General features: G+C 38.5%; 1 protein-coding gene across 1 annotated transcript in view; it reads left to right on the top strand.

Moving 5' to 3' along the window:
- The window catches only part of CPA3 (carboxypeptidase A3), a 33,185-nt gene extending 20,702 nt beyond the window's left edge, over positions 1–12,483 (top strand). Inside the window, exons 8-11 of the mRNA XM_059686035.1 lie at positions 866–956; positions 3,094–3,296; positions 5,683–5,767; positions 12,199–12,483. Of these exons, the coding sequence (XP_059542018.1) occupies positions 866–956; positions 3,094–3,296; positions 5,683–5,767; positions 12,199–12,386 (567 nt within the window). The 3' untranslated portion in view covers positions 12,387–12,483. The remainder of the gene's footprint in view (positions 1–865; positions 957–3,093; positions 3,297–5,682; positions 5,768–12,198) is intronic.
- The last annotated feature ends 3,436 nt before the right edge of the window (positions 12,484–15,919 follow it).

The raw sequence follows: 15,919 nt of genomic DNA, 5'->3' as shown, positions 1-15,919 counted from the left end.
GACAAGCACAAGGTTTCCTAGCTACATAGATGTCTTTGAAATAATATAAAATTTTGGACACAGACAACAGTGTGTTGAAGGCCTGGGAGGGTGGGTATGGGATGGAAGGGGTCAATGGTGAAAAAAGGGAAGGGGACATCTGTAATACTTTCAACAATAAAAGTAAATGAATAAAAAGAAATAATATAAAATTTTTGTTGCTGAAACTGGTAGTGTGGAAAAGAAAATAAAACAGTAATTATTTTAAAATGTATGTTATATATTGGCAAAAGCACATTTTAGCTAAGAATACAAGTTATTTAAAGATATTATGAACACATTGACTTCAAAGTAAATGTCACTCTATTCCATCAACTTGGTACAGAATTTGAGGAGGAATATTGTATCAAAAATAAATTAAAAAGTGGCACAGATATCTGTCTTTTAAGAGGATCCTTTATTTCCCTGCTGTTGCTAAATAAGATTAATAACAAACTTCCAGACAAATACTATATCATCAAGTTCTTTTCTGAAAAGTATGCAGTCACAATTTGAACTGTGTTGTATCTGAATCTATAAATGGTGAAAGATGTAATGAAGTTATAATTTAAAGTATAGGTAATTTCAGAACATCATCTATCTTTTCTAATACTGAGAACTAATCAACAGTTTTTAAAACTAACTTAGAATATTAATATAAAAAGCAATATTTCTGAAAATATTATGTTATGCAAAAATGATATATTTTTCTTTATAATAAAGGGCCTCAGTTTAACTAGATAGATTTCCAGTAAAGCTGTAGACACTTTCAGAGAGGATCTGAAATGATAAACCTGAAAAACACAAACTGATCTGCTGTAAACACTTCCATCACTTGATCCTGCAGAACCGCATGTGGAGAAAAAATCGTTCCAAGAACCCAGGCTCCAAATGCATTGGCACTGACCTCAACAGGAACTTTAATGCCTCGTGGAACTGTGAGTTGACTTGATCTCAAGCAAAAGAGCTATAAAGAGTGTTTAGACACTGAATTTACTTAAACCACCTACTTATTTCAGTAAAGATATGTATTAGCTCTGTGGTGTTAATTTTCTAATCTGAAAAAGGAAAGATAATCATCACTACAATAGAAATATTATGAATGTTTTATTGTATGGGAGGAAGTGGGGCATGGGATTATTTATCAAACCATCTCTCACTTAATATATTTAGCTTGCTGAAATTAAGCACAATCCAGAGGTACAAAAATTCAGATAATCTGAAGACAGATCTCAGGTGTGCATCCTCATCCTATTCTGATAAAAGCTAAGAAATGCCAGTAGTTAAAACCAACATACAGGTAGTTCTTCAGATGTTTAGTGAAAAGAAACATATGGAGAGAGAGAAATTGAAAAGGTTTAATGGAAATGCAGTAATAATAATAAGCAAAGACCTGCTACACCAGATGACTTATACTTGCTACACAAATATGACTTGATCATCCTATCTAATAATAGACAAACATGGTAATTAACCATACCTCCGACACGCTTCCCATTGGCTAATCAGGGCAATATGCAAATTAACTGCCAACCAAGATGGCGGCCGGCAGCCAGGCAGCTGAAGCCAACAGGAGGCTTGCTTGCTCCAGTGATTGAGGAAGCCAAGGCTCCCCACCTGCCACTGCCGGCCTCTGAGCTGCACTCTAAGAAACAATGTTGCAATTATAGAAGCTAAACAAACCCCAGAAACCTGCTTTCAGCCAGCTGGGCCTCAGAGCTGGAGCTGCGACAGTGTTTCAATTATAGAACCCAAACAAACCCAGATACCTGCTTTCAGCAGCTGAGGTCTCAGAGCTAAAGCCGGCTCTCAGTTCCAGTGACAGCCATAGAAGGTAAATAAATTCCAGAATAAAAAAAAAAAAAAAAAGGAGAGGTTGGGAGCTTCAGTCACCCCCCAGCCTGAAAACGGCCCTTAGCCCCTCACCCAGACTGGCCAGGCACCCCAGTGGGGACCCCCACCCTGAAGGGTGTGTGACCAGCTGCAAACAGCCATCAGCCCCTCATCCAGGCTGGCCAGGCACCCAAGCGGGACCCCCACCCTGATCCAGGACACCCTTCAGGGCAAACCAGCTGGCCCCCACCAATGCACCAGGGCTCTATCCTATATAGTAAAAGGGTAATATGCAAACTGACCCTAACAGCAGAATGACTGGGAATGACTGGTCACTATGACACACACTGACCACCAGGGGGCAGATACTCAATGCAGGATCTGTCCTCTGGTGGTCAGGGCACTCTCACATGGGGGAGCTCTGCTCAGCCACAAGCCAGGCTGATGGCTGCCAGTACAGCGGTGGTGGTGGGAGCCTCTCCTGCCTCCTCAGCAGCGCTAAGGATGTCCGACTGCAGTTTAGGCCTGCTCCCCACTGGCAAGTGGACATCCCCTGGGGGCTGCGGGGCTTCCAGAGGGATGTCTGATTGCCATTTTAGGCCCAATCCCCTGGGGAGTGGGCCTAAGCCAGAAGGTGGTAATCCCCTGAGGGGTCCCAGACTGCGAGAGGGCACAGGCCGGGCTGAGAGACCCCTCCCGCCCGAGTGCACAAATTTTTGCGCACTGGGCCTCTAGTTATATATATTCAAAGAGAAATTACCACTACCCCAATTCATAATATTTTTCATAACCTAACTTTGTTGAAAATACCACCTCAACTTTTAATTCTATTCTACCATAATGAATATGATAGTAACACCTTCCCTGATTGAGGGATGCCTGCTGAAACAGGTTGAAGTCACTCAGGCTCAAAGAAAGTAGCCAGCAAGTTAGAGCTGGGTTGAATTGGAACTGGGTTCTGTCTGGCCACCTGCCCTGGACTGCTTCTGGTGTATTACTACTGAGACTGGGAAAAGGAGGAGAAATAAACAGGGCTAAGATATTCCACTGGACTAAATCTGAAACACTCTGGGCTGTGTGTACAAAGTTAGTCTGCAGTGACTATCATACCAGAAACACAGAGGGGCCCTGTGAATCTGGGAGACTAACATGCTTAAAGCATTTTGTGAATCCCCATCAGAAGAAGTGGGACTGTGCTGAGCAGGATCAGGCTGTGATCTCCTCCATTCACTCCCTCTGCAGCTTTTCCTGACACCAATGACCCATGTATGGAAATCTATGGGGGTCCCACTGCAGAGTCCGAGAAGGAGACCAAAGCTGTCACTGACTTCATTCGAAGCCACCTGAAATCAATCAAGGGCTACATCACCATGCACTCCTACTCCCAGATGCTATTGTTTCCCTATGGATACACATCAGAATTGCCACCTAACCAGGAGGAACTGGTATGAAGCAAAATTCCTGTAGTTTATGTCTTCACACCACCATTGACTTTCAGTCTATTCTTCATTAACAACTTGGATTAAGTTAAAAGAATTCCACATTTTAATACCAAAGAAAAGAACAAATGAAGTTTACCTTGGAGTTAAAAATCATAATCCTTAGATTAATTTTCATGTGATAAAAGTTTACAATTAATAAAAATCTTTCAACATGATTATAAGATAAAGCCAGTAAGAAGAAATGTCTGGGCCATCAGGGTAAAATTCTGTAACTACATAGATAAACATTTACAATACATCATACTGTAAAAACCAAACACAGTAAAAGCCTAATAGACTAGCAAAGACATCTGATATTCCCTGAGACACCAGATTTAAGAATATCTGTTGTATTTTTATTCTCCAGATCAGCTTGGAAATTATATTAATACTTTTAGTATCCAAAGGAAGACTATTACTATCAAAGGATGTTTGTGAAACTTCCTCACTAAGAACTCAGTCTTTTCAGAACTAGAATCCACTAAGCATCCTTTTCCATTCTATGGAAATTTGTTAGCTTCATTAAAAAAAAAAAAAAAAAAAGGAATTCTACATATGGATTTCAGTGAATCGCAGGAATTGGCAATGTGAATACACGAATATCCATATAAATAAATAAATACTTTTAATTGCTGTGGAAGAAAAGAAATAAAGCAGATAACATCCAGTGTCCCAGATCCCATGGTAGTTGGCAAATATAACACAGCGAGTAAAAGCTATGGTTCAAACACTACCTCATGAAATTATTTTTAATTTTTTAAGAGATCACAATTGTCATTATGACTTCAGTTAATTGTTTCAGCAAAACAGCATTTAATTTTGAGTTGAAGCAGAGATTTGGACCAATCATTAAAACCATCTGTACATATACAACTAAAGAAAACATACAAGCAACCTATGGCCCAAGAATCATTTCTTTAACCAAATAGATGAAAATCTGAATCCATGAGTATTAATAACCTACCTATACAAGGACACACCAAAGCAATTTCAATCTGCCTTTAGGAAAATGGCATTATGGATTAAAAAAATAGAAATATACACACCAAACTATTTGAATAAAGAGTATTTACAAAGCAACTAAATTAAGAAAAATATATTTCTTAACTATATAGACTAAAAAAATCTTCACTTAGAGTACAAATATGTTAGTGACTATATTTCCCTAAAGTTTGTTCCAATAAATCATTCTCATAGCACAAAATACTAATGTGTGTTAAAGGTCGTGAAATGCTACTCTGGAAATAAAACTCTAATTTCACAGAACTACTTTTTAAAATACATTTTTTATTGATTTCAGAGAAGAAGGGAGATTGATTTCAGAGAGGAAGGGAGAGGGAGAGAGAGATAGAAACATCAATGATGAGAGAGAATCATTGATTGGCTGCCTCCAGCACACCCCCCACTGAGGATGGAGCTCCCCGACCTGAATCAAACCCGGGACCCTTCAGTCCACAGGCTGATGCTCTGTCCACTGAGCAAAACTAGCCAGGGCTCACAGAACTATTTTAGAGAGAGGTAAACCACCTTTCTTCCCTTGGCATGCTAAAATCTGAAGCAGAGATAGTCCTATGGCAATGTGGAACCTATAAAGACAAAGAAAGGAGGGACAAGAGAGAAACAGGCTTGGAAGAGACAAAAATCTGAAGCCAGTGACAGGATGGATGGACCTTGAGAATATTATGCTAATCTAATAAGTCAGTCAGAAAAAACTAAGAACCATATGACTTCACTCCTATGTGGGTTATAAAACTAAAACTCATAGACACAGACAACAGTATGGTGGTTACCAGAGGGAAAGGGGGTAGGGGATAGTAAAGGTTTTAAGGGGCTAAATATATGGTGATGGAAGATGATTTGACTTTGGGTGGTGGGCACACAATGCAATATACAGATCATGTATCATAGAAATGTACACTTGAAACCTATGTGATCTTATTAACCAATGTCACCCCAATAAATTTAATTTAAAAACATAAAATAAAATACTAAAGCTAAAAAAACTAAAGCCAGAACAAAGTCTGAGAGGAAGAAGAAAGATATGATTTTTTTATGAGAAATGATGGAATAAAGAAACAGAGGAAGTGAGAGAGGGAGGAAGAAAAGGAGAGAGAGAAAAGAATGTGTAGAAACACAAAATGAGATATGACATTATTGCAGATAACTGATTCCACATTTAGAAGTCTTCACAATGACAATATATCTTACTGAAAATACATTTCTCATTTAACCATTTATTTAATTTTGATCTTCAAATGAAAAATAACCAGTATAATTGACTTTTTAAATCCCCAGTAAATTAATGGCATTTACATAGTACCCTAACTTCCTAACTTCCCTTTCTCTACAGGCCAAAGTTGCAAAGATCGGCACTGATGCTTTATCAACTCTATATGCAACCCACTACATCTATGGCCCAATAGCATCAACAATTTGTAAGGTTTTCCTATTACTTACTGTGTCATTTTCCCTAATTCTTTTTTTATGATTATTTAAGAGAAGTATAGAATTTGTAAATTTATATTAGAACAATTGGAATTGCTAATTTAACCTTTACTTTTAACAGGTGATTTTGAATTATATGTGAATCTGGGGGATAAAATCTGCGATTGATGAGGATAATATATTTCTAGAAACAAATTATACTGAACTTTTTACAAGGTTATGAGGTCAACAGAAGTAATTCAAAACAAATTTAGACTTTAATCCATCCTCTTCTTGTTCCCATCTTCTTAACTTGTTCCCAGCTACACAACATTTTACTCTCAGGAATGATAAGAATTAATTAGAACAGAGTTGATACTTTTTTCTTTTTAATCCTCACCCGAGGATGTGTTTTTATTGTGTATTTTTAGAGAGGGGAAAAGGGAGAGAAAGAAATATCAATCAGTTGCCTCCTGTATGTGCCTCTACCGAAGATGAAATCTACATCATAGGTATGTGCCCTGACCAGGAATCGAACCCACAACCTTTTGGTGTACAGGACAATGATCCAATCAGCTGAACCACCCAGCAGGGAATATTTTCTTTTTTAATCATTTAACTTTAACTGGGTTCTTTCTCACTTAGGCTAGTCCCCCGGGCAAACATAGTCTTTTCCTGAACTCCTGATGAGAAAATGGGGAAGCCAACAGTTTCAGCCACTTTGATCATATAAAACCAGTTTCCTATCTCTCTCACCAGCCCCTTCCTAATGTGTTTAACTGAAATCTATATTGAATTAAGAAAGGAGGTCACAGGGCTCTAGTTCTGTTGTTTTATTTTAGTGTCTCTGTACTTCTTATTCTTCCCTATTTTTAGACTTTCTAATAATTTGCATTTTATATTACTGACTTATATTTCTTACAAGCCAGTAAATAATATATTATCGAAAGGCAAAAAGAAACTACAGAACAGTACCTGTGTCCATGACCAAATATCCTCAGAATACCCTATGACGGGGCAATACTTGTAACTAGCTGATTCCCAGGTTTTAACAAAAAACAAAGCCCATGATTTTGACCACTATGCATAGTTTTTCCTTTTTGTTTTTTTCAGCTAAAATAATCAGGCTTTTCTATTTTCAAGCAATGAAAATACATTCATTTGGTTTTCACCAAAGGCCATTAATTCAGACCCTAGAAAGTGAGATCATGTTTGCTCTTCTAGCTAGATCCCATTGGTGTTAATGTGGAAATACTTTAGTAAAAATTGCTTTTTCTCCAAACCACTTACAAGGTTCAGTCCTTAGGCCCAAACTTTATGGAAAATTCCTAATGAAATTATTTACAAAACCTTAACTTCTTAACAATATTTAATTCCTCAAAAGCAAGAATTATACATCCAATCTCCTCTTAGACCACATAATATTTAGCACAGTGCAGGGAATGGACAACATCAGAAATAACTGTCACAAACTTGCTCAATGAAAGTGGTGTCCTGACTTACCCAAAAAGAGTAAACATGGATTAAACCACAAGACTAGATTTGATATAGCCTGCATCACTCTCTAAAACTAGCCAATATTTTTAGCATAAAGACTGCATTTCATGGACAACTCATCACCACCAAAAACACATGCTTACTTCCATTATACTTTTTAAATGCATGGATTTCTTGCAATAGCTTTACCTGCCACACCTTATAAACCACTTCCTTAACCCAAGCTAAAAGTATAAACTTTGAACTAACAATTGCCATGAAATTTGAAAATGCTGTAGCCACCACATACAACTTCTAGAGCCAACTTATTAGAGGCTCCTTTTTATGGAATTGGATTAAAAAAATTAAAAGAAACTGACAAGTCCCATTCCTACAGAACATTCAGCAGCAATCACCTATCAACCAGTCATTGTACATTGAAGAAAATGTACAATGACACAGCCAATCACCAGCATCCAAACAGATCATGCTGCAACATGCCAGGAATTCATTATACATACAAGTGGAGGACAACCGGATTTCAAAACAAATGATATACCCAGCTACGTGAATGGACAAAAAGCAAAGCAAAGACCAAGAGAACAGACTAGAACACCAGTTTAAAATGGCAGCATACTTTGTGGATACTGAAAAATAGCAGGGCCAGATAAGCCACCAGATATGATGTAAGAGCAATTCTTACAACCATAAACAGAAAAAACTCACAGGTATTCTTAGCATCAAAGAACAAAGAGTTCTAAACAGGAACACATTTTTCAACTGGCAACTAGAAAATCAAAGTATTATTACTCTCACACTTTCCACATCTATATATGCAAATTATGAGCAGAGTAGAGCTATGCATGGCATTGCATCACAATCATTTAATTTATGGAGCACCTATCTAATAATTGCCCAGCATTTTGGAGCTTTGAGAGATAGGTGAGAAGAGTTAAGACACAAAGACTACTCGCAAGGAGTTACATTCTAACTGGCAGATAGCCAAAGATACCATGGCTCCATGCCGTCGTGTGTCACTCTCTAAAGGAGAGGATAGAGTGAAGAGGAATTACTATTGTGTACATCTGTATAGCAATATTTTAAACTTTGTATTATATGATATTAAAAGATTTTTTTAAGAGATTCAGATTGAAAAAGCATTGCCTCTTTCATACAGGGCTGCAGCAGCTTGATAGATGTTTAAAATTCTTAGGAGTGACAGCTTTAATAAAGCACCTGATTGAATGTTAAACATTCATGAGAAGTAAGGGGTACAAAATGGTTGATTTGATAAGAATATAAAATAAAGGCACCCACAATTAAAACTTACTCATTCTGATAACCTGATTGTTACTTAACAAGTCCCGGGATTTGAACAAAGCATCCAGCACTCACCAGTATTTTTCTCTCTTTGAATTGATAGAGATAGAAGAAAAGGTCTGAGGGAGCATTTATAAAACCCAAATTGTGGAGAGACCTCTGACCTCCAGAAAAAAATAAATGTTTGCAATTTGAACCTAAGAAGCAAATATAGCAAATAACTTAAAGCCAAAAAAAATTTAAACTATAAAAGATGATCTAATTCATTGGTTTTCAACTTTTTTAATCTCATTGCACACATAAACTAATTATTAAAATTCTGCTGCACAACAGAAAATATATTTCTTGACAAAAAAAAGATATAGTTTTGATTCATTCACACGGGATGGCTATTGTTGTTGTGCTGGCTGTTGTGAATTTTTTTATTTGGCAATCTAAGAGGAAAGAGCTCAGTACCCCATATATATTGTCAGGTATTGCATATTTTAAAAATTCTTGTGGCACACCAGTTGAAAATCATTGATGTAATTCATGGTTCTTAAGCCTCACTTCCCATTAGAGTCATCTGAGAAACTTTTAAAATACACAGGTGATCAGGCCCCGCCCCATCGTAATCTGATCTCATTAGTTTGTGCTGGGTCCAGGCACTTGCATCTTTTTGAAGCACCCAAAGAGAGTCTAAGATGAAACTAGGTTTGACAACCACTGATCTTATTTAGGTTAGTCCCTGATTTTTAGTCTGTAAAATTTACATACAGAAAGATTTTATTAGTTAGAGCAGAACAGGAACAAAAATCAGCATTTCAGACCACAGTCAAGTGGTATACCAAGTTCTCTGCCACAAGCAGCAATATTTAGATCATAAAATTGATGTTAAAAGATTGTGAAATAACCAAAACCGGTTTGGCTCAGTGGATGGAGCGTCGGCCTGCGGACTGAAGGGTCCCGGGTTCGATTCCGGTCAGGGGCATGTGCCTGGGTTGCGGGCACATCCCCAGTGGGAGATGTGCTGGAGGCAGCTGATCGATGTTTCTCTCTCATCGATCTTTCTAGCTCTCTGTCTCTCTCCCTTCCTCTCTGTAAAAAATCAATAAAATATATTTAAAAAAAAAAAGATTGTGAAATAGTTACATATTGACAGCATATCCAATCCTTTACCATCTTAGAAATAGTATTTGGTTAGCAAGAATTAATAGAATTCAGGTCACTTATATCATTATTAATATCATCCATTTGTGAGTTACATCATGAATTAAAAAGTTAATTTCAAAGTGCCTTTTTTATTGCCTTTCAAATCACCAAAATTGTTAGATGTATTACTGTTTCTCCACCTACTGCTGTTCCCCATAATACATTTGGAAAAGAAGAAAATGAAAACCTCAAATTTGTAGCTTACAACATCCAATGACTATCTACTAAGAGAAATTCAAGCTGAGATTATATTAACAAACAGAAGGGCAGAGAAAATATTTCAACTTATGACCATGTATCTCTAGCTTCAGCTCTTGTTTCAAATAGAATTTTCACTTAGTGTTGATATAAAAGTGCTGGTTATTAAATTTAATGCATGTCAATAACATTTTTAAAAAATACATTAATTTATCAGCATCACATTTGTGGGTTCCTTTGGTCTATAACCAAATTCCCAGCTTAGTTCAGTTTTCTTTTTATTTATTTTGATTATATTACAGTAAGTTCCTTGCACCTAATGTGCTTTGAAAGAAGAAAATTGTTTTAATGTCAATAAATTAAGAAAATATTGTCAACAAAAAAAAATTATCTTGTAGAACTCATTGAAGACTCTTTTTGGCGGAACTATAGATTGACATATGGTGGGTATAACATAGACAGGTTGAAACTGAAAAATATATATTGTGAAAACATTAATCAAAGAAGGAGTGGCCATATTAAATAGCAGATAAAGTAAATTTCAGAGCAAAGAATTTTTCTAGACATTAATAATAATAAAAGAATTAATCCACTAAAAAGATATAATGATTTTATGCAAACCAATTTCTCCTATGATGCTTCTTCCAAAATTTTAAAATTCATTTTTCCAGGTCCTGATTGATCTAAACATATCCTTGTGTCTTCCTTCCTTTATTCTTTCTTTTCCCCATCAATACCCTCAGTTTATTTTTGTGTTAATTATGTGAATTTTTTTCAGCCACCCAAATTGAAATAGCACTAATTTTTATCAAATTCTGTGACTTTTCCATTCCAGTACTTCTTAAATGGAGGCTTCAATTCTGTTCCCAGTGTGGCGAGTCTATACTAGCTCAGGCTTTTATTGCGCTACTTCCTACCTAGTCTCTACTCTTTTCAGTCCAAATTAACCATCCTAAGTACAGCACCAAAATGGCTGTTATTGCCTCCCAAACAAGTCACTTTGTCCTGATTTATCAGGTTTTCGGAGTTTTGCCTACAACTGGATGTCACTGGTCCCTAAAAACACCTCCATGCTTTGCCATCCTTGTGGTTCCCTGACCAGAATGCCTTTCTTCCATCTCTAACTGAAAAAAGTACACCTTTCTTCAAGGCTCACCTCCAGTACCACCTCCATCATGAAGGAGCAGGCATTGAGCATGAAATGCCATCTTCCTCACCAGTCATATAATCTTTTTTTTCCTTAAAAATTTCATAAAATATTGTACCTTTCCTATGGTACTTATATATTCTGTCTGGTCTCTATTAATTTGCATCTTTGACTTCTCTCACCTAAATTCTAAGTTCCTAAAGACACCAATGGCGTCTTCATCTTTGTACTCTGCACCTCCCATCCTCCACAATGCCAAGTAAAGTGTATTATACATATTAAAGATTCAATAAATATTTGATGAATAATTTAAGAGCCAGTCTTATCTCTTTCCACTGAAATAGGTATTCTCTCTTTTCTCATCACAGCTTTGACTTCTTATCTTTCAAACCTAAAATGTTAATGTCAATACTTGTCCTAGAATATAAATTATTTTATGTGTAAAAAAATACTTTTTCTATTACATAAATGCATATTAGTATTTATATGCACTTATATAAACCTTATGTGTATATAACTTCTAGATGTGTCTATATTTTCAATCTTTTTACTAAATAATAACATTTTTAGTAAAATTTCCTAAAAGTTGACATGGATAAGTTAAATTAGGGGGTTAAATACAACCTTAAGATAACTGATTTCACTTTCTTGGTCTTTTTCCTATAAAAAGAGTTTAGCCTAGTAACATGAATATAAAGAAACCTGAATGTTAGAAAGAATGTGACTTTGCCTAGTTTATATATGTAGTTTCCCTTGGTGGGATTTCAGCAACCAGTGACCCCTCTTAGGTGATTTCCTCACCTGCTTGCCCTGGTTCAGAATGCCTCCCTCTGTGACTGTGTGCCAGGAAACAAACTCAATTTTGAGTGCTGAGCCATGTAAAATGTAATTTTGAAAACACAGCATTTTTTAAAATGTATGTATCAAAGCTATGATTATATTTTACTCTACACTCTGTATTAAACAGACCACTACTCCCATTCATTACTGCAATTACTCGTAACTGTACACATAATTATTTTTATTGCTAATTTACACCAGTGAATTTCCATTTCAAGACAAACATTAGTATTTGTCTTTACTTAAATATTTACTACTTATGTTTTACAGACCCAACATCAGGTTCATCTTTAGACTGGGCCTACAACCTGGGCATCAAGCATACATTTGCCTTTGAGCTCCGAGATAAAGGCAAATATGGTTTTCTCCTTCCAGAATCTCAGATAAAGTCAACCTGCAAAGAGACCATGCTAGCTGTCAAATTTATTGCCAAGTATATCCTCCAACATACTTCCTAAAGAATCACCCTCAGTTTGGAATAAGCCATTAATTCTCCTTTGTTCTTTTCACCAGAATGTCAACCTTCAATTATCCCTAAATAAAGCTTCCACATCACCTGACTCTTGCTCATTTAAGTCCTATGTTATTTCTTTTTGCTTTTACTTCCTCTCAGTGGGAACTTATCAAATAACTTTAAACAAAAGCTTTTAACTACCTTTCTTTGCTCCAAGTAAAGTTTGAACCCAGCAAAAAGTATTATTTTTACTATTTTCAAAGGTGATATACAGTGGGTCACAGGAAAGAAATAAGAATCCTCAGGTTCTCCAGAAGGAGATTTTCACAGATTTTCATCGTTTTATGTACTAATAGAGCAAAAATAAAACACATTCCAAAATGCATCTTGTTTTTTATAAAGTATACTAGAGGCCCGGTGCACGAAATTCGTGCACCAGGGAGTGGGGTTCCCTCAGCCCAGCCTGCCCTTCAGTCTGGGAGCCCTCAGTGGATGTCCTACTAACGGCCACAGTCTGGCAGCAGAGGCTCGGAGCAGGCATCCCGTGTGTGTGTGTGTGTGTGTGTGTGTGTGTGTGTGTGTGTCCCCACTGGGGGTCTGCCCCCAGCCACATTGGAGGCTCAGAGTAGGCTGTGTGTGTGTGTGTGTGTGTGTGTGTGTGTGTGTGTGTGTCTGCTGGGGGCCTGCCCCCAGCCACACGGTGGAGGCTTGGAGCAGGTGCCCATCTCTGTTGATCTCTCAGGCTCCTGGCCTCCACTGCATGTTGTACTCTCCCTTGAGCTGTGGCCAGGGTGGGGTGCTGCCTGCAGGCCACCCTTTCCTGCTCTAGGATCGCTGTGGTGACCCAGGAGCAGGCGCACACGGAGGCTGCCTACAGGCCACGCTTTCATGCTCTGGGATCGCCATGGCGACCCAGGAGCAGGCCTTGGTGGGTGCTGCCTATAGGCCGCACTTTCCTGCTCACCGATCACTGGATCGCCAGGGCACCCGGGGTCAGGCCCTGCTGGGTGCTCCCCGTGGGCGGCACTTTCCTGCTCTCTAATTGCTATGATGTCCCAGCTGGGGGCGAGGCTTAGGCAGCGCAGGTATTAGGCGGCACATGGGGTTCGGCTGGGGGCGGGGCTTGGGGTTCCCGGCTGGGGGTGGGGCTTAGGCAGCGCAGGGCTTAGGCAGTACACAAGGGTCCCGGCTGGGGGAGGGGCCCGGATGGTGGCTCGCACTCTCCTGCCCTGCCTGCAGTATGCAAATTAGCCGCCATCTTTGTTGGTGGATAATTTGCATATCGTGCTGATTAGCCAATGGGAGGCATAGTGAAGGTACGGTCAATTACCATCTTTGTCTATTATTAGATAGGATTCTCTATATTACTCTACTAGCATTAATAATCAAGCACTGTTTTTCATGCATTCTGTTAGTAAGAAAGAATATCTTCAATTTTCAAAACTATACTTTGCTTACATATGTATATTCTTAAATACAAGTAAATATTATTTATATATTCACAACAGCAAAAGGATGGCCTAGTGTTATCAGTGGGGTTCTCTGTGTCCCCACCTATTGCTGATGGAAGTGGGCTTTCTGCAATGTCATGAGAAAAGGAATTCTTGAAGACTTTCACGGGAGAATGAGTGATATTTATTTACATGGAATTAAATCCCCCAGTTTCCAAGGTTCCAACTCCCTCCATCCCACCAAGGAAAAAATCCGGTGTGTCTTCAGAAGGGCTAAGATTAAAGCCGTTGCCCAGAGTTTCTGCTCCATATTTGCACAGTCCAGTCCAGCATCCGGCTAGGTTATTTTGTATTTCCATCATTGCATGTGGGATCCAAATTTCAGTGCTTGCAGTGGCTTCACTTCCTCTAGCCAATTACATTTGTTCCCAGATTAGGCTGACAGGCATGTATTTTCCCTATGTCACCCTGACTTTACTGTACAGAAATCCATCTCCCCTTTGTTGGACCCCTTCCCCCAGGGATCTGAATGGAATGGACAGGTGGTTCCCTGGGGAGTACAAAGTTGCAGCTTCCTGGTGAAGCTGCCTAGATGACCATGAATGTCTGAACCGCCTTTTTCTTTCTTCCTATATTTTATTAATAACTAGAGGCCCAGTGCATGAAAATCGTGCACTGGTAGGGTCCCTAGCAGCTGGTGGCACCTGGCTGGGGCCTCCCTCCCTTCCCCCGGCTGCCTGCTGCCAGTCAGGGCCTCCCTCCCTTCCCCCAGACAGCCCTGTCCCCTGGTCAAAATCCAAGAAGAACTCCCTGTCGAGAGGACAATTTGCATACTATGCTTTTATTATATAGGACTAGCTAATTACAAAAGGTTACACTAGCAGGAAATAAAGGGGTTCATACAGAGATGAATCTCAGTGCTTTATTTTTTTTTGTCTAGTTTTACATATGTCTCCTTTTTCCACAATTGACCCCAGCCCCCAGCCATTCCCACCCCGAGCGAGCCCCCACTATCCCAGTGTCTGTGAACATTGGTTATGCTAATATCCATGCAAACAAGTCCTTTGGTTGCTCTCTAACTCCTCCCCCCCACCACCACCACCACTACCCTAGCATTTGTCTCTGGATCTATTCCTGTTCATTAAATTATGTTGATAATTATATCCCACATATGAGTGAGATCATGTGATATTTATCTTTCTCCAACTGGCTTATTTTGCTTAGCATAATGCTGTCCGGTTCCATCCATGCAGCTGCAAGTGGTAAAAGTTGCTTCATTTTTATAGTGGCATAGTATTCCATTGTGTAGATGTACCACAGGTTTTTAATCCACTCATCTGCTAATGGGCACTTAGGCAGTTTCCAAATCTTAGCTATTGTAAATTGTGCTGATATGAACATAGGGGTGAATATATCCTTTCTGATTGGTATTTCTAGTTTCTTGGGATATAGTCCTGGAAGTGGGATTACTGGGTCAAATGGTGGTCCCATTTTTAACTTTTTCAGGAAACTCCATACTGTCTTCCACAGTGGCTGCACAGTCTGCATTCCCACTAGCAGTACAGAAGGGTTCCTTTTTCTCCACATCCTCGCCAGCACTTGTTGTTTGTTGATTAGTTGATGATAGCCATTCTGACAGGTGTGAGATGGTATCTCATTGTTGTTTTGTTTTGCATCGCTCTGATGATTAATGACTTTGAGCATGTTTTCATATGTCTCTGGGCTTCTGAATGTCCTCTTTTGAAAAGTGTCTATTTAGATCCTTTGCCCATTTTTTTGATTGGATCATTTATCTTCCTTTTGTTAAGTTGTATGAGTTCTCTGTGAATTTTGGAGATTAAACCCTTATAAGAAATATCATTGGCAAATATGTTCTCCCATGCAGTGGGCTTTCTTATTGTTTTGTTGATGGTTTCTTTTGCTGTGCAGAAGCTTTTTATTTTGATGTAGTCCCATTTGTTTATTGTCTCCTTAGTCTCCCTTGCCCTAGGAGCTGTGTTTATAAACATACTGCTACAATGTATGTCAGCTATTTTGCTGCCTATGGAGTCTTGTAGGCTTTTTATGGTTTCCTGTCTTACATTCA

This window comes from Myotis daubentonii, chromosome 3, assembly GCF_963259705.1.
Source record: "Myotis daubentonii chromosome 3, mMyoDau2.1, whole genome shotgun sequence".
NCBI lineage: Eukaryota > Metazoa > Chordata > Mammalia > Chiroptera > Vespertilionidae > Myotis > Myotis daubentonii.
Note: the sequence above shows the minus strand (reverse complement) of the source record. Positions and strands in the feature narration are given on the sequence as shown.